The sequence below is a fragment of the Apiospora hydei genome (genome assembly GCF_038363865.1).
Source record: "Apiospora hydei strain CBS 114990 chromosome Unknown utg000002l_segment0_segment0, whole genome shotgun sequence".
Lineage (NCBI taxonomy): Eukaryota > Fungi > Ascomycota > Sordariomycetes > Amphisphaeriales > Apiosporaceae > Apiospora > Apiospora hydei.
The window spans coordinates 404,058-423,891 of NW_027117361.1; the positions used below are offsets into that span (position 1 = coordinate 404,058).

Here is a 19,834-nt window from a genome sequence, read left to right on the forward strand (position 1 = left end):
CCAGAATACTGCAATTCCACCATGGCTAGTATCATGAAGCGAGTAAGGGGCTTGTAACTCGCACACGAACTTAAGGCAGCTGGAGATGGGTAATTCGAATATATTAACGCTCTGGGGGCAATTTCGTATACTTAGCAGTTAGAGTAACTCCGATAACCTGTTAAAAGGGGATTCCACTGCTAAAGCTAATATTAAAAAACGTAGCTTTATACTTTTTAAAAAGTAGTAATAAGAATATAATTAATAGAGACTAAGTATATTAAAACGGTTAAAGACCTTAGATTTCGTAATTTAATAAGCTGAATAAAACGATACTAGTATTATATTATCGTTATTATAAACCGTTAATATACGCTTATAAATAAAGCTAAAGAGTATTTAACCGTAGTAAGCCTCGAGACTAAGGACCGTTAAAACCCCCGTTCGAGATTATATTTCCTAGACTTACGAGCTCCGCGCTCTCTATATAAATAGCCTAATAGAATAGCTTCCGAGGTGCCTCTCGTATATGAGCTGATTTTAACGCCTTAAATTAAAGGCTTTCCTTAGACTAGCCGAGATAGTAATAAGTAAGCCTAGTTTATTTTCTCCGGAAGAGAGATATTTTTAAAACGAGGGGAATATTAAATTATTAAGTAAATAAAATATAAAAAAATGTAATATAATGCCTTTTATTTTTTATTCTTTATTATTATTTTTTATAGTTTATTCTTTCTTTTACGCTATGCCGGCTAAAATTAAAGACTAGCTTTATTAGCCTACGAATATAAGTAAGCAGTAAGAATTATCTTATAAGACTAAGCGAAAACGAGATATATATTTAATACTTACTGCGAGATATAAGAAAGCTCGGGAAGTTAATATTAGAGTAACCCGGGCTTAACTGTGTGCCGATAGCGAGTTAAGGCCCTTAGAGTATATATAGCAGTGCGAGCATGCTAGTTAACCTGGGTATTAGATACGGAAGTTTAATACCGGTGACGAATAAGTTAATGGCGAGGTACTCCTCTCGTATAGTTTTGACCTGTGCGTTGAGGTACGCACGAAAGGCGACTGGCTCTTAGTCCGGGTAAGATAGGACGGCGGCATAAAGTTTAAGGGAGTGAGCTTCGTTAATAGCGAGGAGTTTATTATTAACGATATTATTATAATTAATTTAATGTGTAATAAGGTTAAAAACTATATTAGTTATATTTATTACTATTAATATTAGCTAAGTTTCGTTTATCGCTTATTATTTCCTATTTTAACTCGTTCGAACTGTAGTCGCGTAGGCTAGTTATGCGCTAACAGCTAGAAGTATCGGATGTTTTATAAGTAACGACCTAAGATGTAGCCCTTCCGATGAACGGGAAGTGCAGTGGTTAAGAAGCAGCCTATAGATATCTTAGAGTTTAGGATGCTCGTGTAAAATTTTTCTCTTATTAGATTTGTGGACCCTTTAAGCGACGCGGCGAATATCCTCGATAAGGATATTTAAAAACTACGCTCCCCTTTTAAGCAATAGCTTAGTAAGGGCCGGGTTACTATACTACGTCGAAAGAATATATTTAATCGTTAACTAGTATAAAGTATTTACCTACTCGGTGTTAATCCGGGTGTAATAAATTAAATACTTAGCTTTTCACTCGTGTTTATTCTTTATAAGCTAAGCGAGTAACGGTTTTTTAAAATAGCCGTATTTCGTTTATATAAAAAAGTTAGCCTCGTAATAAAGGAATTTAGTAATTAGTTTACGCTATGCTAAGAATACTTTATATAGTTCGCTTAATTCTTATACTTTATATATTAACTTTAAAAGTAAACTTTATCCTTTATTAATACCGCTTTTATTATTAATATTTACTTTATAATCGAAAAGTTAATAAGCTAAGTATTATTACCGTAGTATATAAACTAAATTAAAAAAACTTATATTTTTTCCTTTAAACAAAGTTATTTAGTTAATATTCGCATTAAGGCTAACGAGTAATATAACGATTTCCTTCGTCGCGTAACGTAATGCCACGGTATACACTAAAAAGGTATCGCCGTTCTTATTTTCAATATTAATATCTATATTTTTCTACGCGAGGTGCCGAATAATTTCGGGCAATGCCATAGCCGCCGCAATGTAAAGGGCCGTCCTAGCTTTTATATAAAGCGTTAGTAACGCCCTTAATTTAAGTAAATGCGTTATTAATTCACCCTGTTTTTAAGTAAGTGCAACGAATAACGGTAGTAATATTCTACGTTTCGTATTCGCGACTATATTAATAAAAATACTTTTACGTTATAAAAAAGATATAATATTTTTATATTTATAAAACGTTGCGTACCTTATTAAGTTATAACCGGCCTCCTCGTCGGTAAGTGTACGCCGCTTAAAAGTAGGGCCGGGGTCGAAAATATACAGCTTTTCTTAAAGGCGGAAGCTTACGCCAGCTCTCTTTGCCAGTGAAAGCGAAAAGATAATTCCGCTTTCGTTTACTTAAGGGATATAAACAATTTTTATACAGAGCTCCGGGTTATTTTCCACGCTTCGCTTATAAAATAACTTAAAAAAAGGCGGTAATAATTAAGATTATAGCGATAAAAACTCTATAAATCGTTTACATTAATTTCGCTTATAACTATAAATAAAAGCTTTAATAGTAATAATTATAAGCGATTTATATACGTTTCCGTGTTACCTTAATAAGTTTAATAGAAATAAAAAGCCGAGTATAAGGATTAAAGGAAAAATAAACACTAATAAAAAAGATAAGAACGGGAAACAGAAAAAAGAAAGGTCTATTATATATTACGGGCACTATCTCGCGTTTATAGCTTAGACTTATGTTTTAAAAAAGATCGACGTCGGCGTTATATTAATTTAGTAACTCCGGCTCCTTTTTTAATTAAAATAGGGTTTATTTTAAAAGTGTTTATCTCGAGGGCGTTCTTATTATAAAATAGAGGCTAGCGATAAAGCACTCACTAATCTTAATTATCCTCGTTAATAATAAGGTTTTAACTTAATAAAGTTTAAAAGTATAGTTTTTATTTATACTTATATTTATTAAAACCACTTAGCGAGATACGCGGTTAATTAAGAGGTTTAATAAGTTATTTATTAAGATAACTTACTCGCTAATATCCGAATTTAATAAGCGTTTTTAAAGGCTTTTATTTCTTTATTAATATTCTCTTCACGTATAAATTATTTAAAGAAACAGTCCTAGCTTTTATACAGCCTAAAGTCGCTATAAGCTATCGAGAAGTTACAATCGTTTTATATTAGTCTATACCGAATAGCTATATATCTTAAAACAGATGGGATTAAAATTAAATGCCGGTATAATAACGCTACCCTAAGCTGTCTTAGCCCTTATATCCCGCTGCACCACTGCTAACGAAGTAAGCTAAATGGCACTTAATAATAAATCGGGTGGCAGCTATACGAGCGATATACCTAGGCACTTATAGAGGCTTAATCGGAATGCTCGATTCTTACCTTTTAAACGTATAGTGTAAAGTTTATACGCCTTATAAATAGTTTATTTAAATAAGTTAAATAACGGCGGCTTTTATAAGTTTAATTAAAGCGTATAAAATATATTAAAGCCTATTTAATCACTATAAAGTATTATATTTAATAGGGTTAAAAGGGGGTTAATTACTAGTTTTAAGCTACGCTTATTATATAAAGATAAGTTCGGGATTATTAATATACCTACTAGGATCGTAAAGAGAAAAGGTGTATAAAGTACGCGATAATATAAAGAATATCGTTATACGATAATTAAGTTTTAAATTTATATTTAAATTATTTAAAATATATTAACTTATATATATATACTTTTAGTTCGTAATTTACCTTATTATCCTCGAAAAGGTAAAAAACAATTAAAGTAGCGTTATATTAATAAGGAAACCGATAATAAGCGCTAAGGTTTACCGGTATAAATACTCTTTAATTAAGCGTACTATTCGATATATTTTATTATACTCGCTTCGATTTATAGGTTCGTTTCGAGGTGAATAAACTATTGTTATTATTATATAATAGGCAGGATTTAATTCTACCTTTTTATTTTACTAAGGGTTTCCGGCGTACCGGAAGCTGTGCTAGAGTAGCCTCGTTAATAAAGACTATATATTCACTCACTACCGCCTTTAAAAAGGGGCTATATAACTTTTATACTAATATATATAAAAAAGCTCTTAATAATTACTAATTTTAAGCAGCTATTCGATTAATAAGAATTAAACTAAAGGGCCGAATAATTTATAGCTAGGAAAAGCCACTTTGTATATACGGCCTTTTTACTCTTAGCGTTAATTTGCCGTAAATAAAAAGAGCCCACATAGCCTTCTTAATAAAGTAACTTTACCGATAATGTCTAGTTTTACCTAGGTATTATAACCAGGGTTATTAGGGCAGTTAAAACACTAGCGGCTAAACGGAGGACTATTATTTACTCGCTAGCTTAACACCGCCCCTTAATTTAAAGGGGTAATTCGGCTAATATACGAATAAATTTAATTAAACCTTATTAATACTTCCTTATATAGTTAAATAAAATTAAAGACCGCTTAAATTAAACTATAAACGAATTATAAACCGATAAGAGTATAAATATCGGTATATCCCTTTATATAACCCCTTTTCTTCCTTAATTACTACCGGGGCTAATTAGCCACTAATAATAAAAGCTAAGAAAAAGTAATGCGACCCCGGGTATATTACTATTATATAGCCCCTTATTAAAGGTATTATTATTAGTGAACGAGGACCGCGTATATATAAAAAGGGATGCATTAAACTATTTAAATATAAGCTAAGGCGTTTATTAAGATAAAGTAAAGCCTTCGGCTTATATTATATTATAAACAGGTTACCTTCTTAAGATCTCGGTATAATAGCTAACCCCTTTTTAATCGCTAGCACGGAATAACACTATTTTATTATAAGCGATAAGTTATAATCGACGAAAGAATTCCTAAAAATAATAAATATATTAAAAATTATATAAAGCATTATCTCTAAGTATATCGTTTTCGAGAAATAATAATAAGAGCTAGGCATCGTCTTAATAAATGTAATCCTTAATTCCCTTTTCTTTTTATGCGGGCTATCTCGCCTTGCTCGGCTTAAAGCCGAAGCCTATAGTTTTATAAATTTAAAACAGTCTCCAGGTTTTATTTAAAATTATATAGCCTGGCTACTCTCGGATTAGAGAGAGATCCTTAGTCTTTCGTATTTAGATCTTTTTTTTAAGATCCCGTAAATATAAACAGGTGTAATATTAACAATTGTAATTTATACGGGGGGTTAAAGTGTTATCTCGATAAAGTAGTTTATAGTTCTATTAAAATAAAAGTTATAATACGCTTGCTAGTGCTATTCGATAAAAACTTTTTAATAACGATACGAGCGGCTAGGTATTCCCTAAAAAGCCCTACCTAACGTAGCAAAGAAATTATAGCATCGTGACTAAGTTTCCACCTAATGTTATTACTAAGAAAGGATCCCTAAAAATCTATTAGGCCGCGAGAACGCCTTTAGTTTCTTCGGGCGACACGGTTCGAGTATTAATCGTATATCTTAAAAAAAGGGCGAAGCGCAGCTATATAAACTATAAGCTAGTAAAGCATTTTCGCCATTAGCTAAAGTATAAGTTAAAAAGAAATAAAAAGATAAAGAAATATTAATACGAACGAGCGCGGTAATACGCCATAAAGTATTCATCGCGAACGCTCAACCTCGTTATCGTGTAAGCCGGTACCTATAGCCTCTGGCCGAAAAACAATGTGGGTCCAAGAAGCAGCACTCTGATTGGAGCGCTGGGCAGTATATACGGGTCGACTTGGGCCAATCAAAAACGGAAGCCTCGACAGCGACACACGGATTACATCAAGCATGATTGCCGTGCCACTAATGTAGGTCTACTCAGTCCCCAGAGGGGGGCGTTGAAATTTTCTCATGGATTGACATCAGTATACTACTCTAGATGAATGATATAGCCTCACGAGCTTTCTCCTTTAAGAAACACAATTCCCCTCTTATCTGTGTCCACCAGTAGTCAATGTCCGTGACGGAGATGAATGGCCAACTCAGTAGATATCCTTCTGTGGTATAGTCCTATCAGTGCCCAATGGCATCCCAAATCCAAAAGAACCATAGTCAAACCTTGGGGTTATAGACTAATAGCTACCAATCGAAAGTATCATATGGCCAACCATGCACTCTTGCCGATTCTGCCGTTACCTTTATTGGATGCTACTTTTGACCTGCATGTTCAGATAGCTTGGTGAGAAAATCTGATCAGAAAGCCTGTGCAGGAAAACTTGACGGGAAAGCCTGGCGGGAGAGCCTGATGGGAAGCCTGCTGGGTGGAGTGACTTGGCGGGATTTGATTGGAGGCTTGGGGTGCATCACGGAGACCAAGCAGGAGTGTGTGGTAGTACAAAGGAGGCAGGGCATGGAAATTTCTCCAACTTTTGAAGATGGTTTCTGCAAGCAATATCTTTTCAACCCCGCCTCCACACAAGAACTGACCTCTCTCGTCTTGCTCTAATCACAACCACTCTTCAATACCCAAGTCAGTTTCAAGGCTTCTCTTTAGAAAGCCTGTTACAGAAATTTCTTAGTCATTACCAATTTTACACGAGCAAATGGCCGAGACTCTAGGGGCTGTTGCGAGTGGCGTCGCACTCGCGGAGGTGGCGGGAAAAGCCGGGCTTTCCGTCCTCAAGCTCAAGAAGCTCCGGGACGAGGTCAGGAATGTCCCCCAAACCATTGCCGACCTGATGATGCAGATCGAGTGCCTAGACCCTGCGATCTGGGAGGCCGAAACTCACTTCGCCGATAATGATTTATCTCCACTCCTATGGGACCATACGGCGGCGCAGAAGAGCGCGCAATGCTGTCGCATTGCCCTCCAGAAGCTGGCTGACCTCGTCGGCGATCTGTCTATGCACATAGACTCGGCCAGGGGCTTGAAGAGGAAATTCTCCTGTCTAAAAGTTGTGTTGAAGAAGGACGAACTTCGCACGTTGGAGAAACGTTTGGAAACCGCTGTGAGAATGCTTCAGTCAGCTCAAAACGGCTACATGATGTAAGTGTAAGTAACAGTTAGTTTTGTTTTGGTTGTATCAGCTAACGAATATCAAGTACGCTATTGAAACTGCAACCAGACATAATAGTCACAAAGACTGTGGCACAACTTACGCCTTCTCAGCAGCCGCTATCCGCCACACTCTTGCCAGAAAGCGATGCTCCGGAAGTGGCCATCCATGAGGATAACACCATTAGCAATTTCAGCACAGAACGAAGAAACGCGATGTTCAGAAACAGATACAGCACTTCAAAGAGACGGGTTGTACGTTTTCAAGCCCCGGCTTGGTTACTTGGTGTAAGAAAAACGTGGGAGCTTTGTGCTCAAAGGTCATACGGTGGCTGGAAGATCAATTTGCGTGTATACACGGTGAGACCCTTTCTCTCGCCTGTGTTTAACGCTGCCAGAGTTGGAGATATAGGAACCCTTCAGAGGCTGTTCGGTACGGGCGAAGCCTCACCATTCGATAGAGATGAAGGCGGGTACACCCTAGCACATGTAAGTATTCTTATTCAGACCACCTTTCGGCTGGTAATTTCTGATCTGAACCTCTTTCACGACAGGCTAGCGCTTTTTTTGCTGCCATGGATACCTTTCAGTTGCTGGCCGATATGGGAATTTCCTTAACCGAAACCAGTGACACCGGAATGTAAGTATCACATTATCCCCTTGAGCGCCAAAAACAACTCAAAGAGTGGAACCAGATTTTATGATATCTGATTGGAGGCACTGAGCACTTTGCAATACGTGCAGCCAAAGTTGGAGGTGAATAAATCAGAATTGATTGGATGCACCCTTCGTCGACCATATACTATAAAAAGAGTTTTCTCCACTATTTGAGTTGTTTTTGGCGCTCAAGGGAATACACACTCTAAAACCCCAGATGAGTATTATTAATCAGCTGGTCCTAAATCCGTACTAGACTGTCTAGCCGATTATTCTTCAGCTATAACATCAGATTTCGAGAAGTACCCCCAGTTCATGAGCATACTTGATCGTGGTGGGTATCTTCAAGAAACCGCCCTAACCCACTCAAGTGACGGCTGCAACTGTCCTCTGACAGGAAACTGGGGCTTTTTCCAGAGACTGCAGCCCCTTTGCTGCCCAAATCACCTGCGAACGTCAACAAAGTCAAAGTTTAAGAGATTATGGAACCTCCATTCCCCGGACGTGCGCGTCATCAAAAGCATTATTGGCCCCAGCTGGGGTGACGAAGCACACTTGCTTTGCAACATTTTCGCTGAATCTATATATTCTTATACCTCGTTGATCCATATAATGGCAAAACTTATAGCCGATAATGTCTGGGATTGGAAACTACAGGATACGGCAATGCCCTCGGGGCTTGGCAGCTGTTCAGAATTCGCAACCGAAGTTATTCGAAACACCAGAAATATTCACGTCCGGCTGGTCATAGACATCAGGGGGAACGCCACTCCAAGCAACTACGTCCCAAGTGGCTGGTGCTCGCCACTAGTCAGACTTGTTCTTCAGTTGCTCGTATGGGGAGGGCCGATTCGAAGGACAAGAGTAGAACGTCTCACCCGATCGGGTTTGTTGCAGTGGCTACGGATCGTCAAAGACGCAGGAGTTGATCTCAGTACCTACGGGAGAGAAGAGAACGAAATGATGCTGAATGATTGGATGGCGAGGAGTATATGCCGTTGGCATACCTCTGAATCCACACAGTGGGATTCTCGAACCTATTATCCGGGTTGGGCAACGGTACACTACCAACTGACATGGTATCTCTACGGCTTTAGAACTGGGCCAGAGCCGGAAGACGTAAGTATGGGTTCGGTCTTCTCCCCTTACCCAGGAGGCGAGCATGGGAAGATCCCTCGGATCTCCTCGTCTCCTCTTCAGATACAGATATTTGGCTGACACCATTCATTTCAGTGGGAAATCTTATGGAATGAGCCAACGGATGACTTTCTCGGGGACTTTTGGGCTCTTGTCGAAGATTGGCCTTTGGATATTCCGGGGGCTTGGGTCGAGTAGACCGATCGTTTCTGGATATGGGACTCACTCTCATTTGGGGCTTGACACTTGATGGTGGTGGAAACATTGTGAGGATGGTTCTGTATCATGGTACCCCGTAATATGCTCTCGCTATTGAATATAAGGTTGCTGTCGTCGCCCCCCGCGTGATCTCTTGCTTCACCTTCACCCTCGGCCGCCGGCTTATAGCGTCTCGTAACCGACCATGTTGTCATCCCGAAAGACCTCAACAGTACCAAGGGTGAGATGGCCGAGTTGGTTATGGCGTCAGGTTAAGGTCACCTTAATATCTTCATCCTGGTGGAGCAATCCGCGTGGGTTCGAATCCCACTCTCATCAATCCTTTCTTTTTAGACTTTTTGTCACTTTCCTTTTCGGCCATAGGGACTGAATCAACGATACCCTCAACCATCTTGAGGATGGCGGATTGTTACATATAGACGAAAATTTGGCAGCGTTTGGATCAACAGGCCTCCGAGTCCGAGTCCGAGTCCCATTTGTGCTATTTGGCGGCCACGGGATGAGCGGGGTGGGGTGGAGTACGCGGCCGGAGGCTCACGATCTTTTACTCAACCAAAGTCAATGACCCCTAGTTAGTTCCGCTTCTCAATGTGTTGATAGGCTACCTGCGTAGCTACCACGTGCAGGTAAACAGAGGGGGTGTTCATTACCGCGGTTAAGGGCCGCTTGCCAAGCCCGGAATCAATTCTGATGAGTACCTTGTTGTACCTGGTCTCTCCGGGTCCTTGCTGCAACGGACCTCTTAATCAACCCCCTGGATCAGATGTTTTCTGTTCGTCTGACATGAAGTCACGTCCGTCTTACAATCCCCAGTCATGAAGGTCCCACCCATCGTCCTAAGCTGCGCAGCTCTCGCCCGAGCTCAAGCAATTGACTGGGATGCTGTGGATGATGCACCGCCGGCCCCAGTAGTCATTGTCCCATATGGAGCGGTGCCAGACATTATTTCCTACGATGCCGATGCAGCCGCAGACATCATTCGATCCATCATCAACCCCCCGAGGCTTCCTGCCACCGCCACTCGAAGTAGACCGGCTTTGAGCGTACCTGTCCCGACTGACCTAGTGGCTACAGTGATAGACGATATCCTCCCACCCGTCCCTACCGAAACTGCGCCTCCTGATACAGACGCTACTATCCCGACCGCCTCCATCTCGGCTCCTAGTTCCATACTGGGTGCTGCACCTACCCTGAAACTCCCCCGTCGAGACGCCCCCTGTGCTCCCCAGCCCACCGGATACGGGCCGGTGCCGAGCCCGGACACGGCCGACAGCTTCCTCGCGTACCCAGCGTTCTCGGCTGCTGCCAGCAATGCCCCGGTTCCCAGCAACTACGCCAAGACCTTTATCAATACGCAGAGTTCCAGCAGCTCGTACGGATACTTGGGCTTCACCGTCTTGAAATCGTAAGTAGTACCCTCGTGGCAGGTTCGGTCGAGTTTCCACCACCAGTCAGTCTGACTTGCTCACAACTTATGGGTGCGCAGGTATGATCCTGAGGCATGTGCCTCCCAATGCGATACCATCAACGGCTGCTCCGCCATTAACATCTACTTCGAACGAGATCCCATCCGAGTACGTATAACGAGGTCCGCGCTCCTTTGGGCATTTTGGACTAACACAAACTGGCTAGAACCCCGACGACAACCTCTGCCGCAACCCGCGTAGTACTACCGTCATCAAGTGCGTCTTCTGGGGCGGCCCGGTCGACGAGGGCAGCGACAAGCACCTGGGCGGCTGGATCGCCCAGTTCCACGTCGTCATGGCCGGGTCGAACGGCTACGTCAAGAAGAAGTTCGGCGCCGTCCCCGGGTACACCGACCCGCTGAACGGGACCGCCGTCGACGCGGCCATCAACGCGCCGCCCGACTGCACGGGCGCCAACACCTTCATGGGCGCCAAGGTGTTCACGAGCGGGCCGTTCGATGTCGGGCTGTGTGCTGCGGCGTGCGAGGCGCAGACGGCGTACAATCTGCAGTACCCGCCCGCGTCCGGGGCGCCGCTGACTTGTCAGCTGTTTAATACGTATATGCTGATGCGGGACGGGATGGCGGTGGGACAGTACTGCGCCATGGTAAGTCTACCCACTTCTCGCTTCTCGCATGGTAAACCCCGGCTTGACATCTGGTGTTCTTCGTGGGCGTAGTACACGCAATACTGGGACCATTCGCACATGACCAACCGCGGCGAATGGCGGGGGAGTGAGGAATACACGTTCGCTTGGAGCTTGGAATACTCCAACACGACAGACCCGGGCCGACCGGCAGGTTTGGATACGGACTCGAAGAATTGCGGTTCCTGCGGCAACGTTTGCGGCTCCAATACGCATTGCGTCTCGGGATCCTGCCGGGCGATTGACTTGTGTCAAAAGGTATGGTCTCTGTCTCTCCTCCCGAAACTCCCTTATCGCCCCATGACCAATCGCCCCGTTTTCTCCAACTGCTAACATGACAACCTCCCCCTACAGCCCGTCGCCATGTTCACCCTCCAGTCCCAAGGCGGCGACTACGACCAGCGCCTCGCCTACGACATCAACCCGCGCGGCAAAGCGTCCGGCATGGCCTTCTTCCAGTCCAACGCGAGACCGATGGGGCAAGTAGCCCAGTTCCAGCTCGACCGCAGCTCGGGCCACCTCGCGATGCTGCGCAACAGCAACACGGGCGGGCCGAACGCCCTCTACGCCAACGTCGACCCGGACGCCGATGCTGCGGGGGACTACAGCCCGTACGACTTCAACACCGAGGCCGATATCGTCAATAAGGGGTGGCAATACGTCACGTGTGAGATAGTCGGGGGCCAGCTGGTCTGCGGCAATGAGAATAAGAGCTTGGGGACGAATGCGTATAGGCCTGGTTCGGATCCGCGGGTTTGTTTGATCAATAATCAGACTCAAGGCTTTGTTACTCTCAACCTCAAGGCGTTGTGTGCTTGAGCCTGGTCGCTTGGTGAAACTATTGGGGGCATGCTACATTGATGGGCACATTCCCGGGCAGCAAGAGCCCGCGACCGGAACTGGCCGTGGTGTCAATTACGAGTGGGTGAAAATCACATAACTGAGTTCCGACCGGATTTCATACTCTCCAGCAATCAATCCAGTCCATCAAGACATCCACATCGTAGATACATGCCAAGCCCCGGAAACATCGTTAGCCTATTGGTGGTTCGATCAGAACCCAATACGCAAACGTGTTAATCGGCCGATTCCGTGAAGAGCAAGAGGCATTTATGAGGACAGATACCCGAGAAGCGGAGGACCTCCCAGGGGACCCATGCATTCCGGGCCTCGTGGTGGTCCGGTTATTTTTCAGCTCGACTCGAATGCCAAGCAGCCAAGAGCATGGAGCAGGAAAAGTCCACAATGAAATCATCGTGAAGACCGCCTCAAGTGGAGAGCCCTAGGCTTCATTCAGGTTTTGACATCGCCCAGGGTGGAGTAATGGACACGGTATCTAATCAATCGTCAGTTGTTTTCAATCTTATCAGATCAAAAAACTTCGACGCTAATGGCCCGAGTGCCCCTTTGAGGTTCCGCGGTCTCCCGAACTGGCTATATATCCAAGGTTGCATCCCACTCCTGACAGGGCCCCCTCGGTAACCTGCCCGAGCCACATCATTCGTCCCCCAACACCATCATGTTTGGCCCCAGTGCTGCTGACGCGGAGAAGAATGGCAAAACCGAAGATGTCTCCGTCGCGATAGACACGGGCTCCGAAGCCAGTCGGGACGACCTCTCTAGCGGAAACGATGCAGCAGCCGCTTCCTCCCCTAGGGACGCCACCGCCGCCGCGGCCGACACAAAACCCCCACCCCCTGGAGCTGGAAGGTCACGGCCATCGTGCTGGTGAGCCTGATCCGCTTCGGCAGCTCCTGGAGCAACGGCATCACGGGCGCCATGAAGTCGACCCTGAAGCGCGAGCTGCGCATCAACAACCAGCGCTACGCCCTGCTCGAGGCGAGCGAGGACTTCATGACCACCCTCCTCATCCTCGCGACGGGCCTGCTGACCGACCGCGCGGGCGGCGCCGGCGCGCTGTTCTGGGGCAACCTGGTCTACTCGGTCGGCTCGATCCTCGTCGCGGGCGCGGCCCAGGCCCGCTCGTTCCGGTTCATGATCGGGGGCGGATCGTGCTGGCCCTCGGCGACATCTCGACGCAGATTGCGCAGTACCAAGTCTTTTCGTCGTGGTTCGCGCCCAGCGGCGGGTTCGCGTCGACGCTGGGGCTGGAGCTGATGATCCAGAAGCTGGGCGCGCTGGCCGGCACGGGGTCGGCCAACATCATCGCCGTGCGCACCGGCAACTTCGCCTGGGTCTTCTGGATCGCCGTCTTCATCAACCTCTTCACCAACGTCGTCTGCGCCGCCTACCTCTGGTTCGTGCGGCGGTCGGCGGGCAAGTTCGGCAACGTCGTCGACCCGGCCACGGGCGAACGACTGAAGCAAAAGGCCAAGAAGCTCGAGGTCGGCAAGATCTTTCGGCTGCCCTGGTCTTTCTGGTCCATCATGGCGTACTCGCTTTTTACTACGAGCACTGCGGTCGTGTTCAAGCAGAACGCGACCGAGATGGCCGAGCAGCGGTTCAAGGTCAGCGCCGTCACGGCGGGGTGGTACTCGGCTTTGCTGCAGTACGCCGGGTTCTTCATCGTGCCCGTCGTCGCCATCTTGATCGACCTGTTCGGGCAGCGCGTGACCCTGAGTAAGTTCACTCCCACAACACCATCCTCCGGTTTTATGACGCAGTAAGTGGGACGCTTACTAACTCGGTGTATAGTGGTTATTGGCGGTTTGGGCTCGTTTATCACCATGGCCCTTGTCCAGTGGGCCGGCGCCGTCCAAGGAACGGCGGCCGGCTTCGGTATCTACGCCATCGTTTCCTCTTACAGCCCCACGGTGATCATCGACAGCATGCGGACCTCGCTCTTCCACCAGACCGACTTCGGGAGTGCATACTCCTTGAAAATCATGATGAACAACTCGTGAGTAGTCTCCCTTGCCGTCATCACTCTCTTCCTAAGAGCCGACCGGTTAACCTTGCTGTCGTCTCCCAGGATCAACATCATCGTCCGCATCCTCGCCGGTGTCATCCAGGACCGGGATCACAACTCCTACAACCACGTCGTCATCCTCTACCTCGTCCTCGCCGGCGGCTCGCTGTTCGTCTCCCTCGTGCTCGCGGGTCTCGCCTACTTCTCCGTCGACCTGGGCGCGCTGCAGTGGAACCGGAAGCAGCGCCGCGCCCGGACCGAGCGGCTGCTTGAGATGAAGCGCGCGTTTTACGAGGCTAAGGGCGCGCGGAACCGCTTCATTTCCCGGACTTGCTTTGGCGTGCTGATATGTCTGCTGTTGGGAGGGTGGGCGGCGTACATCTGGGGCGCCGTGACGGGGGCGAAGAATATTTAGTAGGGTTTTCACGGATAATGACGACGCTACAGGAGCAAAAGGATGTATCTATACGTAGCAATAGTATAATATAAGGTTATGACACGCCACAGGTACAGTGAACTCTGATATACTGGTTGACCAGGTAACTTTGATCATGACAGCCACCATGGTTTGACAAAACGTAAATGTATGACTCTTTCTCCGATGCCCAAAAAGATTCATCCACTGGCGTAATTACTTAAAACGAGCGTCGATTATTCTGCCTCTCATGACTTGTCATATATCAATTTCAAACAGCAACAACAAAATCAACATATCCCCTGGATAAACAACAATCATGGACTTCCCATACAACCCCCAATGGCCCGAGAAGCCAAAACCTGTTGAAAACCTGCCCACGTATCGCCGCATCGGCCAGGGCTTCTGCGGCAGCGTCTGGAGCGCCCCAGAAGATCCATCCACGTCCACCGACCCAGCCCGCGCGGTCGCGATCAAGCGCGAAGACGGCGGTCCCGGACGTTCCCTCGTCAACGACTATAGTAGGCACACCGACATCCTAGACGCCGTCCACAAGTGTCCCAAAGACCTGCGCGTGTTCACCGTCCCCCGCTTCCTCGCCTGGCTCGAGAAGCTCGCTTGGAACACGAGGGCGACGGACCAGCGCCTGCTGCGCCGGTTCCCCGCGGGCTACACGCCCTGCGACGCCCTCTTCACGGAGCGCATCCCGCCCATGCCGGAACGAGTGAGAAACCTGCTGATCGACAAGTTCTGCCCCACGACGCCCGACGCAGCGTTACCCGCGAAGATCCGTGCCGACGCGCAGAACCGCGACTGCCTCGTCCGGCCGTACCTGGGACGTACCAAGCACGGCCGCGGACGGTCCAGGAAGGCGTTCTTTAGCTTGCGCAACTTTCCGCCCCACCTCGACCAATTCTCAGAGTTGGGCCTACCATCTACTGCCGCAAGGGACTACGCCGCGGCCGTGGCCAAGACGCTCGCGGTCCTACACTTGGAGGCCCGTATCGATGGCAACGATATTGAGTTCGTCCTGGCGCCGCCGCCACTGACGCCCTTGAAGACGGACCGGTGGAGCCGCTTGGACTGTCCCCCCGACCCGGCCTTTACCTTCTCGTAGGACGTTTTTGGCGACCACTGCCTCTGGATCCTGGACTTCGACTGCTGCCGCTGGATGCAGTGGGACGCGAAGGGCGTGGAGCAGGCGGCGCGCGCGTTTCTGCGGAACGATCCGTTTTACCCGCGGCCCGGGCGGGAGGATGCGGAGGAGCAGGAACTGTGGCGGCACTTCCGGTGGACGTTCTTGGAGGCGAGCGAGAGGATTCTGGCGTACGATGCGGAGAGGGATGTCGGGGAGAATGGACGGAGGGGGCTGCCGGAGAAGTTGATGGATAGGATCGAGGAGCTGGTTGCGGAGAAGAGCAGCAAGGATGATCAAGCTGCTTCTGAGAATTAAGAGGTGGTGTATTGGAGATTTATCTGCGCCCCTATGTGTCCCGGGGAGAGCCGAATCGGGGACAAACGTACGGAATGACTTCCTGGCCGCTTCCCAGTACGGGGCCTCGGGGTCTCTGGTCTTCCGACTCCATGTTACTTGTGGTTTCGCCCATTGCGGTTATTCTGTCATTCAAGGGCTTCTTTCCGGGTTGATTATTGAAAACAGCTTTACATATTGGAAGTAATCAAGAGCTGTAGTGTGCCATAAAAACATTATCTCGTATAGCAGCATACATTTGTTGGTGTGGATTGAAGTCTGAAGTTGCCTTGCCAATATAATTACTCACTGTCTTGTGGAAAGTCCGACATTAGAATAGTGTGTGTGGTAAGATCTATATATATTCAAAAACGAACATTGTATTACCCCTACTTTGCTATTATTAGCATGGATCAGGGCAACCTTAAGATGCAATAATATCATAATCTAAGCTGACAAGCTGAGCCCCCGTTTGATAAGGGGTTGTGGCCAAGCTGTGAGACTCAGCTTACGGCACCGCCGCCAATGTTCGCCAATGTCCGACATCTTCGGTGCAATCGCCCACGCGCTCCTATTACCAACCCAGGATATCCATCACCGATGCCGCAATCCCTCGGCCGCATTTTCTCGGCCCCAATCACGGTACCTGCGTGAGTTCTAGACCCCAGTCTTCCTTAAAGAACGTTGCATCGCCTGCGCATCGCATTCTCTCCGCTTATGCTGCGGGCGTCGCCGAGACCCCACGCTACGCCGCAAGGGGCAGGTTGCGTCCGAGATCGATAAGGTCAGAATGCGAGGGCTGATACGCCACGTGCTTGGCCAGCCTCAACGACACATGTGATCATGATACGTATAATTAAATATAATTGGCATTGTGCATGGTATTGGTATAAAGTCGAGCGACAACCTCCCTGATGGAGCCGGATCACAATCGATACATCCATCTAGCGCACACACAAATACCATGAGGTTACAACAACTCGTTCTCGGCGGCCTTTTTGGGCTGGCCTGCGCTCAGTTCCCGCCCAAGCGGGAGGGCATAACGTGGATAAACTCCAAACTTCACGAGAACGTGTCGATCTCGTACAAAGAGGTACACGCCAGGCTCCACGTCTGTTGAAGTCTGCCACATTCGCTGACACTCCCCGAAGCCTGGAATATGCGAGACTACGCCTGGTGTCAAGTCGTACTCCGGCTACGTTCACCTACCTCCTGGCCTGATTGACGCTGGAAGCGACGTGGCCCAGAACTACCCCATCAACACGTAAGTTGACCTTTGAACCCGCCACCACTTCAGATCATGCGCTGACTTCAAGCAAATGTAGTTTCTTCTGGTTCTTTGAGGCTCGCAAAGATCCTGCCAATGCGCCGTTGGCCATTTGGTTAAACGGTGGTCCAGGAGCCTCGTCCATGATGGGTGTTCTCGAAGGCAAGTGACGCCAATGAACCGACAACGAGACCGCGGGCCCTGACTAACTCCCCCACTTGAATGCAGAGAACGGACCTTGCTATGTGCACAACGACTCCAAGACGACGTACCTGAACCCCTGGAGCTGGAACAATGAAGTCAACATGCTCTACCTGGACCAGCCGGCCCAGGTGGGCTTCTCATACGACGTCCTGACCAATGCCACCTGGAAGGTGGGCGCAGACGGGGGCTTTACCGTCGTGCCGACCAACTTCACAGACGACAATCTGCCAGAGACGAATCTGACCAGCCACTACGGCACCTTTGGCAGCCAGAGCCAATCCCAGACGGCTAACACCACGGCCCAAGCCGCGCATGCGCTGTGGTACTTTGTCCAGACCTGGGTTTCCGAGTTCCCGCACTACAAGCCTATCAATGACCGCATCAGTCTGTGGACGGAGAGCTATGGCGGACACTACGGGCCTGGTTTCATGAAGTGAGCGAGATTGCACATCGAAGACTACCACTGCAACGCTGACAGTTCACTACCACTAGTTTCTTCCAACAGCAGAATGAGAAGATTACCAAGGGAAGTGCAGAAAAGGGGGCTAAGTATCTCCACTTGGACACGCTGGGAATCATCAACGGGGTGTTGGACGTGCCTACGCAAGGCGACACATACATTCAGTTCCCCTACAATAACGTAAGTGGCCTAACGCCAGGCTTCTGACTTCCGGACCACAGTTCACTGACCGCGTTCCTTTTCTAGACATACGGCATCCAGACCTTCACCCAGGAGATCCACGACGAGCTCCTGCACAACTGGACCAAGCCCGACGGCTGCCGCCAGCGCATGACCGAGTGCCAAGCCGCGCTGAAGCTCTACGACGCCGGAAAGAAGGTGGACAACCTGGCCGCCGTCTGCGAGAACGTCGAGGACGAGTGCTGGACCGACCTGCTGCGCCTCTACAGCCGCCAGGGCCGCGCCGTCTACGACATCGCGCACCCGGCCAAGGACCCCTTCCCGACGCCCTACATGTACGGCTACCTCTCGCACGCGCCCGTGCTGGCCGCGCTCGGCGTGCCCGTCAACTACACCGAGACCTCGGCCGCGGTGGCCAAGGCCTTTGTCAAGTCGTACGACATGCTGCGCGGCGGCTTCCTCGAGGCGGCGGCGTCGCTGATCGACAACGGCGTGAAGGTGCACATGGTGTATGGGGACCGCGACTTCGCGTGCAACTGGATGGGCGGGGAGAAGGCGAGTCTCGCGGTGCCATTCTCGCGCGCGGACGAGTTCAAGGCCGCGGGGTACGAGCAGATGATGGCCGCGTCCTCCGACTACGTCCCGGCTTCGCACCTGGAGCTGCTGGACGGGAAGGACACCGGTAACTCCCAAGAGCTGGTCGCCGCGGGCATGACGCGCCAGGTCGGCAACTTCAGCTTCACGCGCGTGTTCCAGGCGGGGCACGAGGTGCCGGCGTACCAGCCGGCGGGCGCGTACGCCGTCTTCATGCGGGCCATGTTCGGGCGCGACGTGCCGACGGGCAAGCGCCCGGTCTCGGAGGACTTGGTCACCGCGGGGCCGACGGACACGTGGCACGTCAAGAACGTGCCGCCGCCGTACCCGGAGCCGAAGTGCTACGTGCTAAAGCCGGCGTCGTGCACGACCGAGGTGTGGGAGAAGGTGAAGAAGGGGCTTGTGGTGGTGGAGGACTACTTCGTGGTCGAGGTTCTGGAGGAGGATGGCAGTCACGGGAAAAGACAGGTGGGTGGGCCAAAAGGTCTAATGGTGGAGGAAGGGGACGAGTAACTGCTTCCTTGATGGTTGGGGGATGAGACAATTTATTGTCGCGACAGCCGAAGGGCTATGATATCTGATACGAGGCTCGAGTCAACCGCTTTGGCTCCCTGCTCGGGTACTCTAGGTACTTGAGCTACAGGTATTGTCACTTTCTTTGGTTGATGGCGTTCTTGGGGGTTGAATATATTGGGATCGGAGAATATATAGAAGCTGTAAATTGATGAGCAAAATAATAAACTTGTAGTTCTGAGATTGCAGTACACCATCGGATCGAAGTGAGGCAAGAGCTGACTTCACCGCAGATGTCCAGGGTCAAGCAGCCAAGGGAACTTTAATTCCGAGGGATAAAGGGCCCCTTGCCTGCAGCTGCAGCTACCCCTACCTTCCAGCTCAGCCCAGGGGTGTGTTGTGTTGGTAAGCAGATGCAGTACCTAGCACAAACATCCACCGACATCGCCGCCAACTCCCAACCGCATCAGGACTGGAAGATGGCCTGCCGAGTCATCAGATGCGCACAGCATTGGCTCACAGAGTCTGCCCTGCATCCAGCCACCTAACGGTCTGTCCAACGGCATTGAACTCAATTGACCACTTGGGAATGTGTAGCCGCTGTTTTTCTAGGGGGAGGCTAAAGCTGCCAGGGATAACCGATGC

General features: G+C 48.5%; 5 protein-coding genes across 5 annotated transcripts; all 5 read left to right on the forward strand.

Moving 5' to 3' along the window:
* Positions 1 to 6,639: 6,639 nt before the first annotated feature.
* Positions 6,640 to 9,135, forward strand: PG997_000120 (uncharacterized protein; the record flags this gene model as incomplete). Its single annotated transcript, XM_066804435.1, has 4 exons — positions 6,640 to 7,082; positions 7,139 to 7,580; positions 8,049 to 8,867; positions 8,902 to 9,135. The coding sequence occupies 4 exons, from the start codon at positions 6,640 to 6,642 to the stop codon at positions 9,133 to 9,135; spliced, it is 1,938 nt and encodes a 645-aa protein (XP_066674208.1).
* Positions 9,136 to 9,919: 784 nt separating this feature from the next.
* PG997_000121 (uncharacterized protein) lies at positions 9,920 to 12,035 on the forward strand (the record flags this gene model as incomplete). The annotated part of the gene is made up of 5 exons (XM_066804436.1): positions 9,920 to 10,509; positions 10,591 to 10,678; positions 10,737 to 11,177; positions 11,250 to 11,474; positions 11,571 to 12,035. 5 exons carry the CDS (start codon positions 9,920 to 9,922, stop codon positions 12,033 to 12,035), a joined length of 1,809 nt encoding a protein of 602 aa, XP_066674209.1.
* Positions 12,036 to 12,735: 700 nt separating this feature from the next.
* PG997_000122 (uncharacterized protein) lies at positions 12,736 to 14,500 on the forward strand (the record flags this gene model as incomplete). Its single annotated transcript, XM_066804437.1, has 5 exons — positions 12,736 to 12,926; positions 12,968 to 13,160; positions 13,259 to 13,796; positions 13,872 to 14,076; positions 14,149 to 14,500. The coding sequence occupies 5 exons, from the start codon at positions 12,736 to 12,738 to the stop codon at positions 14,498 to 14,500; spliced, it is 1,479 nt and encodes a 492-aa protein (XP_066674210.1).
* A 319-nt stretch (positions 14,501 to 14,819) lies between these two features.
* Positions 14,820 to 15,953, forward strand: PG997_000123 (uncharacterized protein; the record flags this gene model as incomplete). Its single annotated transcript, XM_066804438.1, has 2 exons — positions 14,820 to 15,527; positions 15,618 to 15,953. The coding sequence occupies 2 exons, from the start codon at positions 14,820 to 14,822 to the stop codon at positions 15,951 to 15,953; spliced, it is 1,044 nt and encodes a 347-aa protein (XP_066674211.1).
* Positions 15,954 to 16,935: 982 nt separating this feature from the next.
* On the forward strand, positions 16,936 to 19,189 carry PG997_000124 (lysosomal protective protein precursor; the record flags this gene model as incomplete). The annotated part of the gene is made up of 6 exons (XM_066804439.1): positions 16,936 to 17,064; positions 17,123 to 17,235; positions 17,297 to 17,400; positions 17,467 to 17,875; positions 17,935 to 18,082; positions 18,149 to 19,189. 6 exons carry the CDS (start codon positions 16,936 to 16,938, stop codon positions 19,187 to 19,189), a joined length of 1,944 nt encoding a protein of 647 aa, XP_066674212.1.
* Positions 19,190 to 19,834: the final 645 nt, after the last annotated feature.